The sequence below is a fragment of the Sordaria macrospora genome, chromosome 2 (assembly GCF_033870435.1).
Source record: "Sordaria macrospora chromosome 2, complete sequence".
Lineage (NCBI taxonomy): Eukaryota > Fungi > Ascomycota > Sordariomycetes > Sordariales > Sordariaceae > Sordaria > Sordaria macrospora.
In genome coordinates this window covers 2,192,957-2,212,680 of record NC_089372.1, presented here as the reverse complement: position 1 = coordinate 2,212,680, position 19,724 = coordinate 2,192,957, and the positions used below count along the sequence as shown (strand labels likewise).

At 53.6% G+C, this 19,724-nt stretch overlaps 6 protein-coding genes across 6 annotated transcripts; 3 read left to right on the top strand and 3 right to left on the bottom strand.

Annotated features, from left to right (window-relative positions):
* The first annotated feature begins 22 nt into the window (after positions 1–22).
* SMAC4_06533 (uncharacterized protein) lies at positions 23–1,389 on the top strand. Its single transcript, XM_066090470.1, has 3 exons — positions 23–451; positions 577–870; positions 959–1,389. The coding sequence occupies exons 1-3, from the start codon at positions 306–308 to the stop codon at positions 1,200–1,202; spliced, it is 684 nt and encodes a 227-aa protein (XP_065946074.1). The 5' UTR covers positions 23–305; the 3' UTR covers positions 1,203–1,389.
* Positions 1,390–1,830: 441 nt separating this feature from the next.
* Positions 1,831–7,331, bottom strand: SMAC4_06532 (uncharacterized protein; the record flags this gene model as incomplete). Its single annotated transcript, XM_003345929.2, has 5 exons — positions 6,390–7,331; positions 6,218–6,311; positions 5,843–6,149; positions 2,353–5,786; positions 1,831–2,277 (listed from the first exon to the last, which is right to left on the bottom strand). Exons 1-5 carry the CDS (start codon positions 6,392–6,394, stop codon positions 1,831–1,833), a joined length of 4,287 nt encoding a protein of 1,428 aa, XP_003345977.1. The 5' UTR covers positions 6,395–7,331.
* Positions 7,332–7,411: 80 nt separating this feature from the next.
* SMAC4_06531 (uncharacterized protein) lies at positions 7,412–9,921 on the top strand. Its single transcript, XM_066090469.1, has 2 exons — positions 7,412–7,860; positions 7,921–9,921. The coding sequence occupies exons 1-2, from the start codon at positions 7,827–7,829 to the stop codon at positions 9,225–9,227; spliced, it is 1,341 nt and encodes a 446-aa protein (XP_065946073.1). The 5' UTR covers positions 7,412–7,826; the 3' UTR covers positions 9,228–9,921.
* A 522-nt stretch (positions 9,922–10,443) lies between these two features.
* Positions 10,444–14,028, top strand: SMAC4_06651 (uncharacterized protein; the record flags this gene model as incomplete). The annotated part of the gene is made up of 1 exon (XM_003346136.2): positions 10,444–14,028. One exon carries the CDS (start codon positions 10,444–10,446, stop codon positions 14,026–14,028), a length of 3,585 nt encoding a protein of 1,194 aa, XP_003346184.2.
* Positions 14,029–14,402: 374 nt separating this feature from the next.
* On the bottom strand, positions 14,403–16,740 carry SMAC4_06650 (uncharacterized protein; the record flags this gene model as incomplete). Its single annotated transcript, XM_003346135.2, has 1 exon — positions 14,403–16,740. The coding sequence occupies one exon, from the start codon at positions 16,738–16,740 to the stop codon at positions 14,716–14,718; it is 2,025 nt and encodes a 674-aa protein (XP_003346183.2). The 3' UTR covers positions 14,403–14,715.
* Positions 16,741–17,863: 1,123 nt separating this feature from the next.
* Positions 17,864–19,236, bottom strand: SMAC4_06649 (uncharacterized protein). The gene is made up of 3 exons (XM_003346134.2): positions 18,812–19,236; positions 18,648–18,723; positions 17,864–18,530 (listed from the first exon to the last, which is right to left on the bottom strand). Exons 1-3 carry the CDS (start codon positions 18,855–18,857, stop codon positions 18,353–18,355), a joined length of 300 nt encoding a protein of 99 aa, XP_003346182.1. The 5' UTR covers positions 18,858–19,236; the 3' UTR covers positions 17,864–18,352.
* Between the last annotated feature and the right edge of the window lie 488 nt (positions 19,237–19,724).

Below are 19,724 nucleotides of genomic sequence, written 5' to 3'. Positions count from 1 at the left end.
CCATTTCAACGCATAACCCTAACCCAACTGTAGCATCATCACGATCTGGCCTTATCGACAAGTCCGTCAAGGTGCCCTTTGGAGTTTCAAAGCTGGCCAAAACCGATGGTGACAGCAACAACAACGCCAGTGTCAACCTTTCCAGCCGAAACCACTTGGACCTGCCGATGAGACTCTTCTAGTGAAATTGGACTAAAAAACTGTATTTACACCGACGTCAACGGTCCCCTAGCTACCCCCCCTCCTTCGGAGCGCATCTTGAACCCCAAGCTTCAAGACAAGGGACCATCCACCTATCGCCCACCATGTATACATCAGTAGTGAGACTACAAAATGTATTTGGTTTCTTTACAACCGTCGCCTTTGTAGTCGCGGCTTTTATCGCCGCTTCCGACTTCGTCGCAGAACGGGCGCCTATTGTGCGAACCCTTAAGACAACCAGTGTCCAAGTGTGAGTCGTGAAGCCTTTCCCCTCTGTGCCTGGCATTACTTCGCCATGTCTACTGTCATGCAAGGCTGCCATGTATATCCCCAAGTAAATATCACTCGCTAACCACACCTGCCAAACCACAACAGCGTTCGAGGCCGACCGCACTACTACTCCAGCAAAAAGGAAGAATACGCCGTCATCAACTTCTCTCTCGATGCCGACCTCTCCTCGCTCTTCACATGGAACACCAAGCAAGTCTTCGTCTACGTAACGGCTGAGTGGCCAGCGGCCGACCACTCTACAACAAACGCGACCAATGAGGCCGTCATCTGGGATAGCATCATCACCTCGCCCAGCGCCGACCACCTGGCCAACATTGGTCCCGTCGCCATGAAGAAGCTGCGCAAGAGCGCGGGCGGGAAGAGTATTGATCCTAACCGGTAAGCCTCTCTAACTACCATATCCACTTACCTAACTAGGCAGCACGTCTTCGTCGACCTACATGTTTTACTAACTTTGGAATAACAGCGGCAAACTCGTCCTCAAGAACCAACGCCACAAGTACAAAATCACTCATCCCTCCGGAAAGCTCGCCACGACCGAGAACGTCACCCTCCGTTTGCACTACAACGTCCAGCCGTGGGTTGGTCTGCTTACCTGGAACCAGGACGTTGATTATGGGTATTGGAAGGCTCTGAAGAACGGGGTGAGCAAGCGCTTCAAGCTGCCTGCTATTAAGGAGAAGAAGCCTGCGTCGGCGGGCAGTCGGTAGTGGTAACATGGCGTATGCATGTGAGAAGGAAGGAAGGATAAGGGCTGTTGGGGGTGTTTTGGAGAATAGAGCGTAATGAAGCTACGTTTGATAACACCAAGCACGTGTCTCTGAAGAATGAATACAGGGCATTATCGCGGGCAGCGTGAATCTTGGGATTTGTGCCAGAGAATGTGGTTCAGTATGAACTCTGCCCGTGGTATTTCAGCCGCGAAAAAGGCCCATCATGTCAATGGACTGTGGAACAGGAAGTGAGCGGCATATCCAGGAACGAACTAGTGCCTGGACGTTGTTCGACAATGTAGAACTCTTGTGCTTTACTAACAGCCAGTCACGTTGAAGAGCAGGCGTATCACGACACCACTGTATGTTAGGACATGAAGGGAGACAATAAATATATGGACATTGAGCTTTTGTTTTCGCTATGCAATCGTATACCAAAGGTAGGAGGTATACTCTACTATCTACTTTGTTAAGTGGTTCGCTGTACACCATGTCCTGTGAGACCCGCTGTGTCTTATCCCTATCCATTCACACGGAGTATAAACAAGTTCAATACCAAGCAAGTATATACAAGCACATGATGCCCTATAGCTTCGGTATATTAACCTAATATTGCCTAAGCCACTTATGCCTGGGGTGCGCCGCCTCTGGCACCGCCTCTGGCACCGCGACCAGCGCCACCACGACCACGTCCTTCACCTCTACCGCGACCGCCACGGCCACGGCCACCACGACCGCCCCTGGGCGAATCAAGGCTAGCAGGAGGAGGGACCGCAGAGTACACGCCCTGAGCTGGCGAAGACTGCTGTTGTGCTTCACCACCGAAGTTGCCATCGACGTTTACGAGGGCAGGCGCCGACTGGTCAGCACCTCCTGGCTTGCCACCGCGCCCACGGAAGTTGCCCCTGAAGTTACCACCACGGCCGCCACGCCCACCTTGAGGGGTACCGGCGTTAGAGGAACCCTTAAAGCTGGCATCCGGACCATAAGGCTGTCTCTGGGGCTGGTGATGACCGCTTGGGCCGTTGGGAGCCTGGCGATAGGCGAGGTTGCTGTGCTGGTTCTCGCCCTGCTGAGGACCATTTTGATGGTGGGGCGACTGAAAACCTCCACGACCCCCACGGCTGCGACCACCGCCATGGATAACACCGCGCCAGGTTCCTTGCAGAGGAGGAGGCTGAGGCGCATCACGGAATTGCTTGTCATTAGCCTGCGACCCGTAACCACCGTGAGCCGTCAATGTCGTAACTGAAGGGTTGGTGGGCTGTCTAGTCATGGCTGCCTTGGAGCCAACAACGACTTGGCGGTGGGTAAGGTTGAGGCAGGTGTGGGACGGCACCGTCTGGCCACGGAAAGGAGGGCACCGGTCACCGAGGGTGGTTCCACTCATGAAAGTAACATCGAAAACCACATCCAGCAACTTGGCCGTCGGGACGCGGCTGATACCCACCACAGTTCCACGGTAGGCGATGGGAACCTTGCCAACCTCAGCGACGTAAACGACACGATCACCCAGGCTGAAGTGCTGATTTCCAAGACGATGTTCCGCATCACAAGGGCGCAGTAGGGCATGGCGAGGAACATTGGGCACCCTCTTGTTCGCAGCAGGTAGTTGTCCGAGCTGCAGCCTGTCGGCCTCAGCAGCGAGCCTCATGACAACATCGGAATCAAGTTGTTCAGCGTCAAGCGGAACTCGCTCCATCTGGCTCGTCTTCAGCGTCTTCAACCAGGCGCCAATTTCCTTCACTCTAGCCGAGGCAACAGCCGGCTCGGACCACAAATCCGTCTCGGTCAGTTCGGCGCCGGATGGATTCTGTTTAATAGCAGCAAAGAAATCCGGGAACCTTTTCATATACTCAGCAATCATGCCGATAGCAAGCGGACTGAACTCCCAACCCGTTTGAGATTTGCGTGAATAGCCAAGCACCTTCTGCTTCTTGCCTTCAAACTTGAGGTTGAGGCCTAGGTTGACCCGCAAGCCGCCAAGTGTTGTGATGAAGTAGGAAGACGTGATCTTGCTCAAGGTAAGAGGATGAAGCATCAAGTCCTTGGCAACTGACCATGACGGGACATATTGGTTGTTCCGTTCTGCGTCGATCATGATCTGGCGAGCAAAATCCGGCTCCCGCTCTTTCAGGGCGGCAAGCCAGACAATAAGCTTGTTGTTGCTGTAACCTTCAACTTCAACTGGGCGACCAAAGTTGAATTCGCCCAAGAAGAAGCCAACGGACTTGATAGGAAACTCTTCCTCAAGAGGCAAGGCAGCCCTCTCAATAAAACGCTCATCCTCGTTGACAACCTCGTCGACGATGATCTGTGCGGCGTAGTCCGTCTCCATGCCTGGGATCGGGCCGTACTCCTTGACTGTAGCGCCTTCATCCGTTTTGATCAGGCCCTTGAGCATGTGTACGTGGACCAATGACTCCACCTGACCGATCAGTATACCCAGGCGCTTGCTGTAGAAGTTCTCGATTCTGTGAGCCGTCTTGCCCCATTGCTCGATGTCCCGCGTCTCATGATTCCGCGACATAACCTGTCCGCTACCACCTTCTGCCAATTCGTAATCAAAAAGCTCGTCCGATACGCGCACGATTTTGGCCTCTTGAAGGAAGGGATAGCCAACGAAGCAGCGCTTTCCAAGCTTGCGCTTCGCTTCCTCGACGTTGGTGCGCTTCTCCGTATCCAGGATGTTGACGACCATGCTCTGGTTGCGACTCTCTTGCTGGAATACATTGACGCCATGGTGCCCAAGAGAAGCGGTGTATGGCAGAGTAGCTAAAGAAGGGAATCCAGCCAGCGCTGAAGCGTTCAGCAGAGCACCGTCGGTTAAACCAACACGATACTCCAGTCCCTCCACGGGCGGAAGATCGAAAATGTTCTCGATACAGTGGCAGTGGGGGATGGATGGGAAGACTCCGACAAGGGAGGAAGGATATTCAAAATCCACCGAATCGGAATAAGTGAACTTGAGGGCGACACCAAAATCGTTCCTTGATTTCTCAACGTCCGAGAGGAGTTCGTTCTTAGGGCCCATTGCTGCGAGCAGGCGCTTCTCATCAATGAAGGGAATCTTGACAACGGCTTCCCAGTCCATCTTCTTGCCATTCATGTCGAGCTCAAAGTCTCTTGGGTAAAAGTCGATAATCGGAGAATCGGGGTTCGTCATGAGATCCCAGTACACCGTCGGCACAATCTTTTTGCTGCGGTCTGGCAAGACACCCATCAGCTGCTCATATGGCTTGAAAGGCTGGCCCATCTTGAAGTTGAGGTCGGCCTTCAGGCCTTTCACGACATCGGAAATCATGGGGGCATAGTGATAGCGATAGAACCAGGGCCAAGAAGCAATACCACGGTAGTAGTAGTAGAGCACCCACTGAAGACCCTGGACGTAATTCTCCGTCAGGTGGCGGAGTTCCTCTTCCTTGTTTTCCGGGGTCCATTCCTCGAACTTCTCAGCATAGTACTTGTCCTTCCACTCCTGGAACTTTTGCTGGTACTTAGCCTCCATGGCAGCCTTCGAGTCGGCGGCAGTTAGATCCACGACTTGAGCGTTGTCGTACTTCTTGATGATGCGGAGAACGGCTGACTGGGCTTCCTCGTCCTCCTCCGACTCGTCGTCTCGTTCGGGGAATTGCAAGATAAGATGACGGTGTCCCTCATCATCTTCCTTCGTTGCCCAAGGAATATGGGCAGTATCAGCCAGGTCCTGTGCAAACTTGCGGTCCTCGGCCTTCAATTCGGTACCGAGATCAAGGGTGTTAGTGCTCCTGTTGGTGAGAAATTTCCGAATCTTCTGCTTCCAGAGGTTCTTCTGGTTCGTGGTGACGATGAGCTTGCCCTTGATCTTGGCCTTTGCTGTCTCTTCCTCGTCATTTTCGAGCATCTTCTTGGCGCGAAGCCAGCCTTGATCCTCATGTTCATGTTCGAAAAAGCGATACTCCTCCTTGCCGAGTTCTTCCAGGAGAAGACCGAGTCTCTGGAGGTTGACCTTACCACCCTCGTTGATATACCCGTCACCGCGTGGAAGGATTTCTTTGTATATCCTGAACATGAGCGAAAGAGCGCCTTCGTTGATGTGAAGGCGCGGGAGGTTGGGAAGGAAATCGTTTCCGACGAAGAAGGCCATAAGAATGAAATCGTCAATGACCTTCTCCATGTCGAATGGGAAAGACATGGCTCCGGGTTTCTTGAGATCCTGGAACTCCAGCTCCAGGTACTCGCGGACTATGCAAAGATGCATCAGATAGAAATTTTGCTCCTCCAGTCCCTTTGTCTTGTGCTTGGCTGGGCCGCGGCCAAAGGTAACTTCCTCGCGCAAAAGGCAGAAGTGAGGATCATGGCTGAGGAGGCCCAACATGATCAAATCGGCATCGAGACCATACAAACAGTGACGGACGTTCGCGCTATAGTCGGGTTGGGCACGCGCATTGCGGATGTATTCCATGATCTTGTGCTCACCCTCACCAGGGACCTCGTGCCCAGACAGGACAATCTCGGGTTGCTGCCAGTCCTTGTCTTCCGACACCTTCTTGTTGATGAAATACCTCAGCTGCTGCGACAGCTTGGCCATAAATTCGGTTCCTATACAGCCAGTTAGCCTCTGAGAAACACTGAGCGGGAACTAATGTTACACATACCAGGTGTAATGCAGTTGCTGTCGAAAGGCTCTTCTTTGGGCAGTTCCTTGCCCTCACGAATCGCCTTATCTCTGGCCTTCTCGTTGTCCAAGGCGGTACGGAAACGACGAGCACGCTGCTGGTTCATCTTGGCGCGAGGAGCAACACCGTCAATAGCCATGAAGAAGAGCTTTTTGGGCTTGATTTTCCCGAAGAGATGTTCAATGTAGTTGAATATAGCAATGAACATCTCCTCCTCTGTCATCCGAAACTGTACATCGCTCGTATCCTTATGGGTACAATTGTGGATAATACCGTTCATGTCCAACTGGATAAACCGGTTAGCTAGCGAAGTAAAACAAGACAGCCCTCAGGGCTCGGAAGGGAGTAGCGAACATAAAGGCAATCGAACTCGGGGATACGGTTCTCGGCGATGAGCTGAGAAATGGCGGGATACCGCTCCGAGAGCCATCTGAAGAACTTGGGAACACTGGATGAGAGAAGGTGTTAGCCATATGTCCAAGACCCGTGCATACACGGCTAGGGGGGGGCTTTGAGAGTAACACACCCCATGTTGGCTGACTGGCGTTTGGCGCCGGACTAGATGTGTGCACAAGTAGAAGTTCGCGAAGGATGTCGAGAGTTGGGGTGCGCTGAGCGATCGCAAAAGACGTTGCTAAGTCTACCTAGATGCTGTTTTCAAGGGGCGAAGGAGAGGCGACAAGCTGGTCGTTCAGATGCCGGCGCTGAATAATAATGGCCGGGCTTATAGGTAGCGAAACCTCTTGGGATCGCAATAGCGTAATGAACCGAATGAGGACGAAGTAGCAAGATCCAACTAAGCTTCCAGATTTCCTTTTGAAGGACAGTATGGAAAGCTACAGGACTGAAAATGCCGTCTGTGGAAGGGAGGAAGAGGTGTGTCTTTGGAAGCGACGGACAGCGGCAGGCGGGAAAAGAAGCTACTATACTGCTAACAAAAGCGAAAGGATGGGAAATCCGAGGAGGGGCCTAAAGCGTGGCGGCCTATGTGTAAGGTAGAGATAGTAGAAGAAGTGGTGATGTCTACGAGAGATGAACCCACAAAACAACATTCAACATGGAAAGTGGAAGTGGAAGTGGAAGGTCTGTCGGGCGGATACCTAGAGGCGGCGCGGGGAGGTGTCATGGGCTCCGGTCTGGCTGTTCAGGCTGTGACACACTACCTTTTCCAGTTGGCCTCCATTGCCCCACGGGCTGACTCTCCCCAGCGTGAGTGCCCGCCACCTCATCAGGCCGCCAAGGGAGCAAGGTGTCGAGCCCCGCGACCGGGACGGACTGCAGGTGAAGCTGTTCGGGCGGGCAATGTAGCACGGACCATCCGCAGTCCGTCACTGCTGCCGCTCGGCTCAGGAGTGACATCAAAGGGAACGCCTTCCCCACCGCCGCCCGCGTTGGCTTGAGGCTCTGTGGAGTACCTTGATGAACCCTGTCCCATCCGCCCTGCAGCAGCAGCCGTCGTCTCTCCAACGGAACTCAAGGTCAAAGTGCCTGTGGTGCCTGAGAAGGCGGAACAAGATGGCAGAAATCAATTAATTGGAAGTCGCGTCGCGTTTAGAGGTGGTTAGCGCTTCAACCACCGCTGCAAACGCCATCCGTCGCATAGGTTTGGCAATAGTCAACTTTAACTTGTGCCTTTGATTCCCGTTCCATTGCCGTACTTTCCTTACTTTTGTCATCTTTGACCCCCTGGAAATATTTGCTGAAAGGAATATCTCCCCACACCATTCCGTGACATTATACGACCGATTCGACGGGCATATCCATCTACTCTCGCGCATTCCTCAGGAGGGCTTATTTCCATCCTTGTAGCCTTCACCTCATCCGCGGTGGCTCGTTTAGCACCAAGCAAAACCCCCATAACATCTGCGCACCGCGAGTAGCGTCACTTGGCCACCTCTAGAACCTCGAATACTCCCGACCACCCAAATCACCTTAACGACTTCACTACATCCACGAAATCAAAATGGCGCGCGACGAGGTCGTCGACGATGTTGACGGTAAGCTTATGAAGCTCGAATTCCGACAAGCTGTGCAAAAGTGCTGACATCAGAACGCAGTCAACATGGAGGAGGACGATGCCGAGGCCGAGCAGCGCCTGATCAACGAAGAGTACAAAATCTGGAAGAAGAACAGCCCGTTTCTCTACGACATGATGCTCAGCACCGCCTTGGAGTGGCCTACCCTCACGACACAATGGTTCCCCGATGTGAAGAGCCCCAAAGACAAGAGCCATACCGTCCACAGACTGCTTCTCGGAACCCATACCGCTGAGGGCAAGCCCAACTACCTCCAAATCGCCGAAGTCGAGATTCCCAAGATGGTCGAGCTGAATCCCCGCGACTACGACGAGGAGCGCGGCGAGATTGGTGGCTATGGCAGCAAGGCCTCTTCCGGAGAGCCCTTGTGCATTCGATTCAAGATCACCCAGAAGATCGACCACCCTGGCGAGGTCAACAAGGCCCGCTACCAGCCCCAGAACCCCGATATCATCGCCACCCTTGCTGTTGACGGTCGTGTCCTGATCTTCGACCGCACAAAGCACAGCATCACGCCCTCCGGCACGCCTAGCCCTCAACTTGAGCTGATCGGCCACAAGGAGGAAGGCTTCGGCTTGAACTGGAACCCGCACGACGAAGGATGCCTGGCCACCGGCAGCGAAGATAAGACCGTTCTCCTGTGGGACCTCAAGACCTACGAAGGTACCAGCAAGCAGCTCAAGTACTCTCGCAAGTACACGCACCATAGCCACATCGTCAACGACGTTCAGCATCACCCCATGGTCAAGTCATGGATCGGTACCGTCTCGGACGATCTCACTCTCCAGATTCTCGACGTCCGCCGCCCAGAGACCGACAAGGGAGCCATTGTCGCCCGTAACGGTCACAGTGACGCCATCAATGCTTTGGCATTCAATCCCCGTGTAGAGACGATCATTGCGACTGCTTCCGCCGATAAGACAATTGGTATTTGGGACATGAGGAACATGAAGTCCAAGGTCCACACCTTGGAGGGCCACCAGGATGCGGTTACCTCTCTTGAGTGGCACCCGACCGAGTCGGCCGTTCTGGGCAGTGGCAGCTACGATAGGAGGTTGTTGTTCTGGGACATCAGCCGTGTCGGAGATGAGCAAACCCAAGACGACGCTGACGATGGTCCCCCGGAGCTGCTCTTCATGCACGGCGGCCACACCAACCACCTAGCCGATTTCAGCTGGAACCGCAACGACCCCTGGCTGGTGTGCAGTGCTGCCGAGGATAACCTCCTCCAGATCTGGAAGGTGGCCAACAGCATTGTTTCCAAGGAGCCTGCGGACATGTCTACTCCCGAGCTCGACGACCCGAAACCAAAGCAGTCTAGTCACTAGGATGAGGAAACTTCGGCCTTCCAAGTCCTGTTGCCCTCGATCGAGACTCTAGAGATACAACAGCAACAAGAGGAACAGCAACAGGCGCATGACAAGTCCGCGGAGCAAGCCGCTACCATTGGATCCAGGACGGAAAAGGGTAAAGGTAAAGAAGCACCCAAGGAGGGCTCGAGGTTACAAGATGGAACAAGCGGCAGAGACAACGGGGATGGGGACGATGACTCGGAAGACACCAGCGCTTCTGAGCGAAAGGGACGGGGCAAGAGTAAAGGCATGTCGGTCTACGAGTCCTACTTGCGAACGGTGGAGGAGGCAAGGAGAGCAGCGCAAATGACAGGCGCAGAACGGCACCGGAAGACGCGCTCACGCACAACATTTGGCGCGGAAACACAGCAGAAGGAAAAGCAGCAATAGAGCTGCTGCATGACGGCAACAATGGCTGTATGACGGCGGTGGCGGGAAAATGGACGGTTCTCTAGGCGTAGCGGGTAACAACAACAGTGCATTTTGAGCTGGATATGAAGGATAGGCTTACCACAGCATAATGATGGCAGGCAGCTTTGGGCTTGGTCCAAGATATAACGTGGCAGAGGGAGCTCCGAGAGTCTCGACCACGCCAAGCCACGAGTTGTATGCGAAGAGATAGGCCGAGCAAACTTGAGAGAAGGCATGTTATCTACTGAATCCATCATTTCACAGACCTGTTGACTGCAGCGTGACAGCACCCCCCGTCCTGATTTTTTAATGAAGACTACGTCTACTCTAGGCCGTGAGCCCATGGGATCTTATTCCCCGTGTCGTCACTTTGTTACAAGAATGTTGGAGGTATGCAGCTTTCGATTGTTGAAAGGTCACGCATGACCATTCGAGCAGATTCTACCAAGTTGAGATGGAAGGCCCATAACCCGCTTGCTATTGTTCTCGTTTTGAATTTGATTTCATCTGAAGTTTATTTCCCCTTCCAGTCCCTTCCTATTGTTCTCATTGCCAGGTCTATTCACTGAGCCTAGAACAGCAGCGGTCCCTATTCACCACCCGGCACAAAAACAGTGGCCGTTAACAAAAACACCTCCCACATCACTTCTAATCCATCTTGCAATATTTTTCTCCAACACTTACCGATCGTCACTTTTCAACACTTTTCAACTCGAATGATTCGAGTAACCAAGAAAGGGCAAGCAATTGACTACACAGCACACAGATCATCAGGGGAAACATGTCGAACCTCCAAGTGCCCGGCGGGCAAGGGCAGCGCAACGTGAGAGCTGTCTCAAACCCTTTGCCCGGACTTGCATCACTCAACTTCAACAATCCCGGAAGTGGTACACAGCAAAGCTACGAGGCGGCTCAAGCCGCTCGCGAAAATGCCATTATCGAGGAAATCGAGCAAGAAGGCGTGGTGCCTGACGTCAATATGATCGAGCGAGAGATCCTCAGGCCAAGGTCGAGAATCAACAAGAGAGCCAGAGCCGATTCTACTGCCCACAAGATATTCTCTGATCGCGCCGTAGCTCCTCGCGACCCTGCTTCTGGCAGCAGTAACGTCAATACCCTCAATCTCGGCCTTCACGTCTACCCAAGCAACATCGAGCAGGATGACGTGGTCAATACCCTCTGGGAAGGGTTCGCTAACGAAGGTGGCTTGAACGGACTAGACCACCGACAGGTCGCTCTTCTTTATCGCCACTGGCATCAGCGTGCCCTGGCCATCAATGAGTCTGCCCAAGGATGGAAAGCTCTCAATGAGGAGGAGGAGCCTTCACCGGAGGTAGCGACGACGCCTAGCGCGAGCACCTTTGACCTCTTCGGCTCCTTGATGACCGACTTTGAGCTTCTTCTTGAGGTCTGCAAGCATCTGCGCCCCATTGACATCATCAATCTCTACAGCGTGTCGAAATCCCTCCACGACCTTGTCAACGCAAACCTCCAGAGCACCATTCTTCTCTGGACGGACCACATGGCGCCGTCCTCGGCTCGCATCTTTTGCCACCAACTCTACTACCAGTATTTCATCGACGATCCCTCCGGCCGAGATCCCCATACTCACCGCGACATACGGTATTTCAACACCGAGGCTCCCAACCGAGCTGTGTACGAGAACCAGCAGGGAAATGAGCAAGCCGGCCCCGTCAATCCTTTTCCACCCGCACCCGCTCCCGCTGAAGACCCGCAGCAGGCCAACAACAACAACAACAACAACAACAACAACAACAACAACAACAACAACAACAACAACAACAACAACAACAACAACAACAACAACAACAACAACAACAACAACAACAACAACAACATCCAGACTCGCAAGGTCCCTTCCCTGATCTGGTTCCAAATGGTCGTCGACCGCGAGATCAAAGTCCGCGACATCCTCGCCACTCTCGCCCGCCACGGCCACCGCACCCCTCCCGACACGCACAAGACCCTCAAGAAGCTCTGGCTGCTGATGGACGTCGCCTCCTGCCGTGGTCGCGCAGAGCTGATCAGTTCCAAGACGCTCTTCACCGACGAGGACCTCTACCGCGCTCGCCTCTTCTTCGTCAAGCTCTACATGCTCTTCGCCGACCCCGTCTTCGGCCCCAAATCCACCGCGCTCGCCAAGCTGTTCCTTGGCCAGAAGGGGTTCACGCCGCTTTGGGAGTTCCTGCGGCGCAAGAAGTACCAGACCGAGCAGGAGATCGTGGAGATGAAGACGCGGTACGATGTTCGCCCGACGATCTTGCAGGCCATGGACGGACATCCCATCAACGGCGTTCCGCCCAGCGAAATGGGGATGATGCATGTTGAGGGCTGGGGCCGCGGTGTCAGACACTTGATGCGCCCGGATCAGATTGTCACCTGGCAAGCGTACAAGAGGGGGTTGGCGCTGCATCTGAGGACCGAGAGGATGATGATTTACGGTCATGTGGATTTTAACACGGGCCGGCCGCTGGTCCCCAGCCTGGATGAGATGTACATGAGTGATGACGAGTTTGACCTACCGGCTGATTCGAGCTGGAGGATCATGAAGCATCGCAAGGCCCATGGTGGTTGTGGGAATGTTCCTTTTGAGAGAAGCATGTGGCAGCCTAAGCACGCGAGGAAGGCGAGGTGGAATACGTTGACCGAGGAAGAGAAGGAGGACATTTTGGCTGCGGAGGAGGAGATCAAAGAGGCGAAAAACTTCCGGTACGTGGAAGGTGACTTGGATGTGGCTCTTGCGGACTTGGAGGAGGCATTGTATGACTACGCCGTGGAGAAGGAGGAGGGTAGTCACGAAGAGGATTTCATCGACGGCCTTTGGTTCGACAGCCGCGTTCCAATGCCCGACGATGCGTCTCCTTTTGGTGATGAAGAGGAAGACTTCGATGATGAGGACTGGGAGGCATGCGCGAAGTACATGGAGGGATTAGGCCCGGACCGCCCGGTACCCGACCATTTGACGCTCATCCGACAAGACAAGGCTCATGCCCAGATCGACAAGTCAGTCCTTATGGCCAAGCAGGTGTTCGATAGCATGGCCGAGAGCAGCGATGAAAAGCAAGAGCAAGACAAAGCCTGGAATGACGTCGTCGCCGACAAACTGGTCAAAATTGCTGGCAAAGATCCCCGTCACAGAAGATGTACCCCCGTTGCTCCTCGTAACCCCACACGCGAGGCACATCAAGCCTTCGAAATCGCCACGAATGGCCGCCAAAACGGCTGGGTGGTACCGGTAAGCCCAGACCAAGCCGATATGCCAGTGGTCCGGGCCGAATATCTTCTCAAGGGCGCCGTGGCCCTCAACAAAGCCAAGCTTGACACCGGCGACCTTGACCCTTCCGCCGACGCCATGGCCGACGACGAAGTCGCTGAGTTGGAAGACGAGCAGATTACCGCACAGCTTGAGAAGACTGTTAAGTACCGCTGGATGCTTCACATGCCGCGTAGCCAAGGTGGCGGTGGTGGTTCAAATGGTCAAAATTATCATAGTGTCCAGGAACCGCCCGTTGAGCTACCGGTACCTCTGGCCATGGACATGGAACTCGTGGAGGAGAGGGAAGCCTGGCAGGAAATGCTGGATATGGAGGAGAAGGAGGACAGGAAGGCCTTGCAGAGAATGAATGACATGGAGGATGATGAGGACACGGAGGATGAAGAGGATATGGAGGATGAAGAGGAAACGGATGAAGAAAAGGATGAGGACACGGAGGAGGAGGAGGAGGAGGAGGAGGAGGAGGAAGAGGAGGAACATTACGCCAACCTCGTCGCCGACCTCTCCTACGTCCACACCCCCATGACTCCCAACTTCAACCTCCACAACCCTCCCAACTTCGGCCATTACAATCCAAACCCTAACAACGCCGGCCCCAGCGCCAGTACCTTTCCTGGCTATCCCTACCAAATCCCCAGCAACAACACCATCAACCAACCCATCCCCAATATCACCGCCAACCAACCCATGAACCCTCATCACAACCAATCCCACATCACGCTCACTATGCCTAACCGACCCATCCCCAACATCACCATCAACCAACCCAATCGACCCATCCCCAGCCACGCCCCGAACCCTCACAACCCCGACCTCCCCTATCCCTCCGAGGACTACCACTACAACTGCGATCCCGACCAAGAAGACTTCGACTGGCGCGGCTGGCTCGACATGCAGCACCGTAACGATCTACTCGGCGAGGCTGCTAGACTGGATCCGAGCCTGCTGAATGGTGCGCATGAGATCGGAGCGGAGGAGCTGCGGAGGAGAGCGGACAGGACGATCGAGGAGGCTAGGGGGTATAGGGACTGGAGGGAGAGGGAGTTGAGGATGTGGTATCGGGAGTGGTAGTTTTTGAATGTGTGTCCTCTGTCTGCAGTGGTGAATTTGGAGTTGGAGTTGTGGATGAGATTGGCTGGACAGTGTGTTTGTGGATTGGAGTCACTGGTTTGGTCATGAGGTGCCTTTGTTGTAGGTGCCTAAAGTGGCCTGGTGGAGTCCTTTCCTGGATGGGAAGGAGTGATGGCTCTGGAAGCAAGGAGGTGGTAGGAAGGAGCGATGAGGATGAGTAACCCCAGAAAGGAAAGGATATGGAAGGAACGATAGAAAGATGGATGTTCGGTGCATACCACTACCTCTATGCATGCCTCGAGGCCTTGGGAGGCTATGCTATAGTTGCTTGAAAGTTATTGCTTCGTGGCAGCTAGGAGTTGGGCGTTTAGACTAGTTCGTCAAATATTTGAAAGCCCATTCTACGAAAGGGCGACGTGTCTCGCAGCTTCGACTCTACACTAGATAGATAGAATGAATCTCGTGCTTGAAGCTTCTTGTCATTCTCCCTCCTAGCGCATGTCTATGGAGTAGGTAAATACATCTATATCTCGCTCTTTTAGAATGATCGTAAATCGTTCATCATCACTTCATTATACCAAAAAATCAGAGTGCCACACCAACTGTTATCCGTAAATAGAAACTCCCTTTGAATTTCATGTGACCCAGCCAAGATTCCCCGACCATAGGGAATGACCAACTGTCGTCTCACCGAGACCTAAGAATGTGCCTCAGACTCCCTTCCGCATGACTGACCGTCCTTCGAGGTTCTGTCAAACTCGCACCCATTGACGGTGTCAACTCCTCCGCCTCACTCCTCACAGCCTGCTCATGCTGTTCATGCTGTTGTTGTGGTCCAGGAGCGCCACCATTGCCCCCCTTCCACGGAATCCAAGCATTCCAGCTCGCCCTCGTCGAAGCAGACGAAGAGACAGCAGCCCCATACTCCTTCTTCCTCGAAGTCCGGTATGGCAGATCACTGGCAGAGCGCGTAAGATTCGAGGGCCTGGTGACGATGATGGAGTTATCGCTAACGGCGGAGGGAGCGGCTGCGGTCCTTACTCCTAGATGGCTGTCGGATGTCTGTGGAAGGGCTGGCTCGCTGACTAGTGCAGATGTACTCTCATACCGCTGGAGTTGTCCGGCGCTGCTTCTGCTGTGACTGTCCATGACTGCTGTGGCAAAGGATGCTGATTTCTTCCTTGCCAGCTTTGCGGCTGCTACTGAGGCCGTGGCGGTTTCCCCGGACTTTTGTTGGTCATCACCCATGTCCAAGCCATGGTCACTCGCTATGTGCTCATTTTGATGATTCGTAGTGGTAGTAGCGCTTGACCCTGCACCATGTTCAGAGAATCCCAAGTTACTGTGCCGTTTTTCGAACCTTCCACGGACTTCTCCGGCTAATTCTGCGGCTGGCTTTTTCGATGACTTGTCCTCTTCTGACGAGCGGCTAGAGGACATAATCGTCTCCAAAGTCCCGTATGCAATACTTTTGGTCCTCCTCCCTCCAGTCCCTGGTACTCTCCGCCTCCTTCGAGCACCACTTTCGTTTTCATCAGGGACAATGGCCTGCAACGTAGGACCTGCTCTAGCACTTTGACCCGAAGTGTAGGAGCCATTGTCCCTCCGCTTCGACACGGGGCCCGGGGAAGGTGCCGGCAGTCCGCCCGTCGGGGAGATGAGGGAAGCACCTGAGCCGTGGGGTGCCATGTGAACCTCGTACTGGTTACTCAGCGAGTACCGGGATCGTGCACATATTTCGGCAATACGGTCAAGGTCCGCTCCTATATTATTGCCACCCTGGGCATCCATTTCGGCCATGAAGCTCTTGAACGAGAACGCATCCATTGGCGGAAGTTTTTTCGGCTTTCCATTCCTAGACTTGACAACGATCGGACGAGAGGATGTTGACCGTCGCTCCCATAGTAACGGCAGAGAGTTGAAGCCGCTCTCGGGCTGGTCTGAGGTCGACATCTTGTTTCTTGCCTTTCTCCCGTTCGCATCCTGATTCCCTTGAGAGCCAGATCCTGCGTTTTGGTTATTGATCCCCGTACCAAGATAAGTCTGTCCACTTCGAGGATCGGCCTCGAGCTCCGGAGAGTGAGATGGATGAACACGGCTAGAGTCTGCGAGACTGCTAGTTCCCCGTCGGTATTGGGGTACGATAGAGCTGCGAGTCCTTACCAGAACGGGCTTCGAATATGTCCTGCTTTCGGCCCCAGTGCTTTTGGCGTAGTGATGATTGCTAGATGAGGCGGCCGAACATGTGCTTGCCAGTTTCTGCCGGGCTGAAGTGTCATCGAGGGGAAAGGGCTTTCCTTCAGCAGTGGAGGGAATAACGGAGACCGCAGTCTGCCTAGACTGGAGGAAGAAGCGCGGAAACGAGACTGGAATTGCGCCGGGCCGCTGTCTCTTCTTACGGGAACGCCCACCAACAACAGTACCAGTGTCCGAAGAAGGCGGCGTCTTGGACAGACGAGGGGGTAAGGGAGCTGGCGGACGAAATAGGGGAGGCAGAGACGGAGAGGATGCAGAAAAGGAGGAAGATGTAGCACGAAGTTGGTGAGGACCTGGATTAGGACCTTGATGGGTTTGTACCCGAAGGGGTAGAGAAGCCTGTCTGGCAGGCTGCTCCGGGATCACTGGCCGGGCATCGTCCTCGTCGTGGAGGAGCGAGTTTGAAGAGTCGGCCAGGCCTTGGCGGGTACGGTGTGGCTTGCTATATATGTGCATAATTATCCGCGTGGCATCAAACGAAACAGAATGGACGAGATGCGGGTGATAAGTATGACTAAGGTACGGGGGCGGGCAGGTCAGAAAGTACTGCGGCAGCGGAAGCGGAAGCAGAAGCAGAAGCAGAAGCAAGGAATTGCAGTGCAGCGAGTCGCAGCCGAACGAGTGGAAGCAGCAGCAGAAGAAGCATGCAAGTGTGTCGTGGTCGCTGGCAGTTCGCGGATCGTTTTCCAGGGAGGTCTGAGGAGGTAGACTGGGACTGGACCGAATTCGGGACTGGACTTCCCTGCGATTGATCTGGACTCGTTGACTCGTCGACTCGGGTTGATGAGGAGGGGAAATAGGCGTGGGACCTGGGAAAAGGCGGGAAATGGGCATGAACCTCCAAGCAACATGCATAACAAAAAGGTGCTCAGGATGAAACGCTCAGGATGAGACGGATCGCCGAGACCAGAACGACTTTGACGGCTTCCAGCCTTTCTGCGTGTCTCAATCTTCGGATGGCCGGCTGTCAGACGTCAACGTGGGCGACTCGTGTTCGCTCGTGCTTTTTCTGTCGCTGCAGAAGGTCCGGAAAAAGCGTCTTTTTGCGTTTTTTGCGACCATCCAGGAAGGTGTTTTGCCGTCCTTTGCAACCTTTGGACTTCCTTGCCAGTCCTATTTGGGTTGGTCTGCCATTGTCGCCATGTTGTTTGACATGCAGAGAATCCGGAACGTCTAGAGAACAAGTGGAACAACTGAAGTGGAACAACAAGTCCGAAGTCTGACAAGCCCCTTCATTTTCCTGATTCGTCCTTGAGAAGGACTGGTTTTTGATAATGTACGTGAAACTGTGGGATGGCCGGCGAATGGGAGCAATCAAAGAAAAGACGGCAAGTGATGAAAAAGGATGCGTGCTGCAACTGCAAGAAGTCGTGGCTTCCTTTCAAAGGTCCCCCGGCCGAAGCCATCATTGGGATCAGGGGTGGGGTCCTCCGAATGAGAGTGGCTGAGACCCGGGGAGCTTGAGGGGTTGAATGCGGGGTACAGTGGTTCTTTTCGGGCCCACTGCCGTCGCCTGCTTGGGCTGGCGCGGGGGCCCATCTTCTGGACCCGCCCGGCCTGGACGCCGCAAAATGGAGTTGGCTGCTCCGGGCCGCAGTGCGAGTCCACGATCCACCTCCGGCCTGTCAAAAAGGCAGCACCGGAGCCTGTGTTGAATCATTTATCAGACACCAGCAGATGCGCATAACATAAACCAACTCACGACACTATAGATGTGAATCCCTCGCTCAGCATAGCACACATGGAGGCTTCGAAATAGTTCAAATGGACGGGTAACTCAACCGACGACACAACGAAGCAACTCGAGCAAAAGTATAATAGGTATCATTAAGGAACTCACTGCTAGCCTGTATCAACACTCGAAGGATTGGGAGACTCTCTCCGAAGGCTTCCTTCGAAAAGTCACACATTCGATATCATAGTTAATCTCATTTCCTGCCTAGGATGGAGCTTTGCGCATCTCGGTCGCATCCCGCCGACTTTCTGCCTCACCACCCTCATGCCTCCCATCCGCGACGTCAGATGAGCTCCGTATTGATCACCATACTCGGCTCTTGCCTTGCCCTGCCTACGAAGCGTTCGGCTGCACAATGGTACCATATCCGTGTGGGTTCCCGCCATTCTGCACATTACTGCTGTAGACGCCGGGAGCGCGGTCGGTGACGATGGAGCCTTGTCTCAACCGCTCCCGTCGGTCGTAGTAGACATATTCGAGGTAAAAGGCATGGACGTGACCGGGGATATAACTACATATGAGGTTGACAAATTGGTCAGTTGTGTTTTACCCCAGTGTTGCCCGGAAGATCTGTGGATAGTGTAGTCTAGATGTATGGAAAGTCATCCAAGCACAGAAACATACGTACCCCAATAAGGTCAGGCAGATGTTGATTAGGAGGTCTGCCCCACAGCCGGCGATGGCAAACACGGCGATCGGAGGACCTGTGGATCTCTTGGGTTAGTGGATGTGATCATTCGGGGCTACAGATGCCATTCGGAGGGAGTGAGCGGGGACCTATGGGGTTCGTACAGAAAATGGTCACAATGACCAGGAAGATTGCTGAGGCCACTCCCATTTCTTTTTTCCTAATGGTTGGCTGAGAATGTGAAGATGTGAAGAGGTTTTGGCAACTGGTTCACAGTGATGATATAGTATGCAAAAAGAAGAATTGTGAAGGAGAAGAAAGACGTAAGATCTTTCCCAGAGCTTGATGTTTCAGCAGTTCACCCAACAACAACACCGCATCGGGCGATGACGTATGTCTGTGCTGGGATAACCCTAACCCTTGCTTTCCCAAGTTTCAGAAGAACTGAAGCATCGCTGCCTACAAGTATAGTCATCTGTACATACAGGGAGGGAAAGTGTCTCTAGGTGTAAGTGAAGGAATCTTGTCAGTATGTACTCGGCCATCCCCACTTCACTTCAGCCGTTATTCTTTGATATGCGACTTTGAAGTACACTACACTTTTGAACTTGGTTAACCGGGACGAGAACGCATCAAAGGTAGCCAAAGTCGAGCGTCCATTCCAGAAGTAGTACACATAGGATCAACAAGAATTCATTGGCAACTGTTTCACGGTTCAGAGGATCAGCCGGGGCATCGGCATCCACAAATCGGAGCCACGGCCGGCGGTGACCGGAAAGCGTGATCAGCGAATCCCATCTTTTTCAACGCCGCGGGCCCTCCTCAAAGTCGGGGCAAATGCTGTCTCCAGATGCTATGATAGAAAGGAAAGCAACACAGCTTCGTGATGGCATCATATTAACGGTCTAGACCGAGGCGACGAGGCCCGAGGGTAGAAATATCAATCCTTTGTGGCCAAACTCCCAGTATTCAAATAGGAGTGTCTGTGTGAAACTCTACTGTGATGTCTTTGTAAGGTGTAAGGGTAACATCTGAGATTGGCTGTTGTGCTTCGAAGCTGTGCAACGTGAGTAAGGA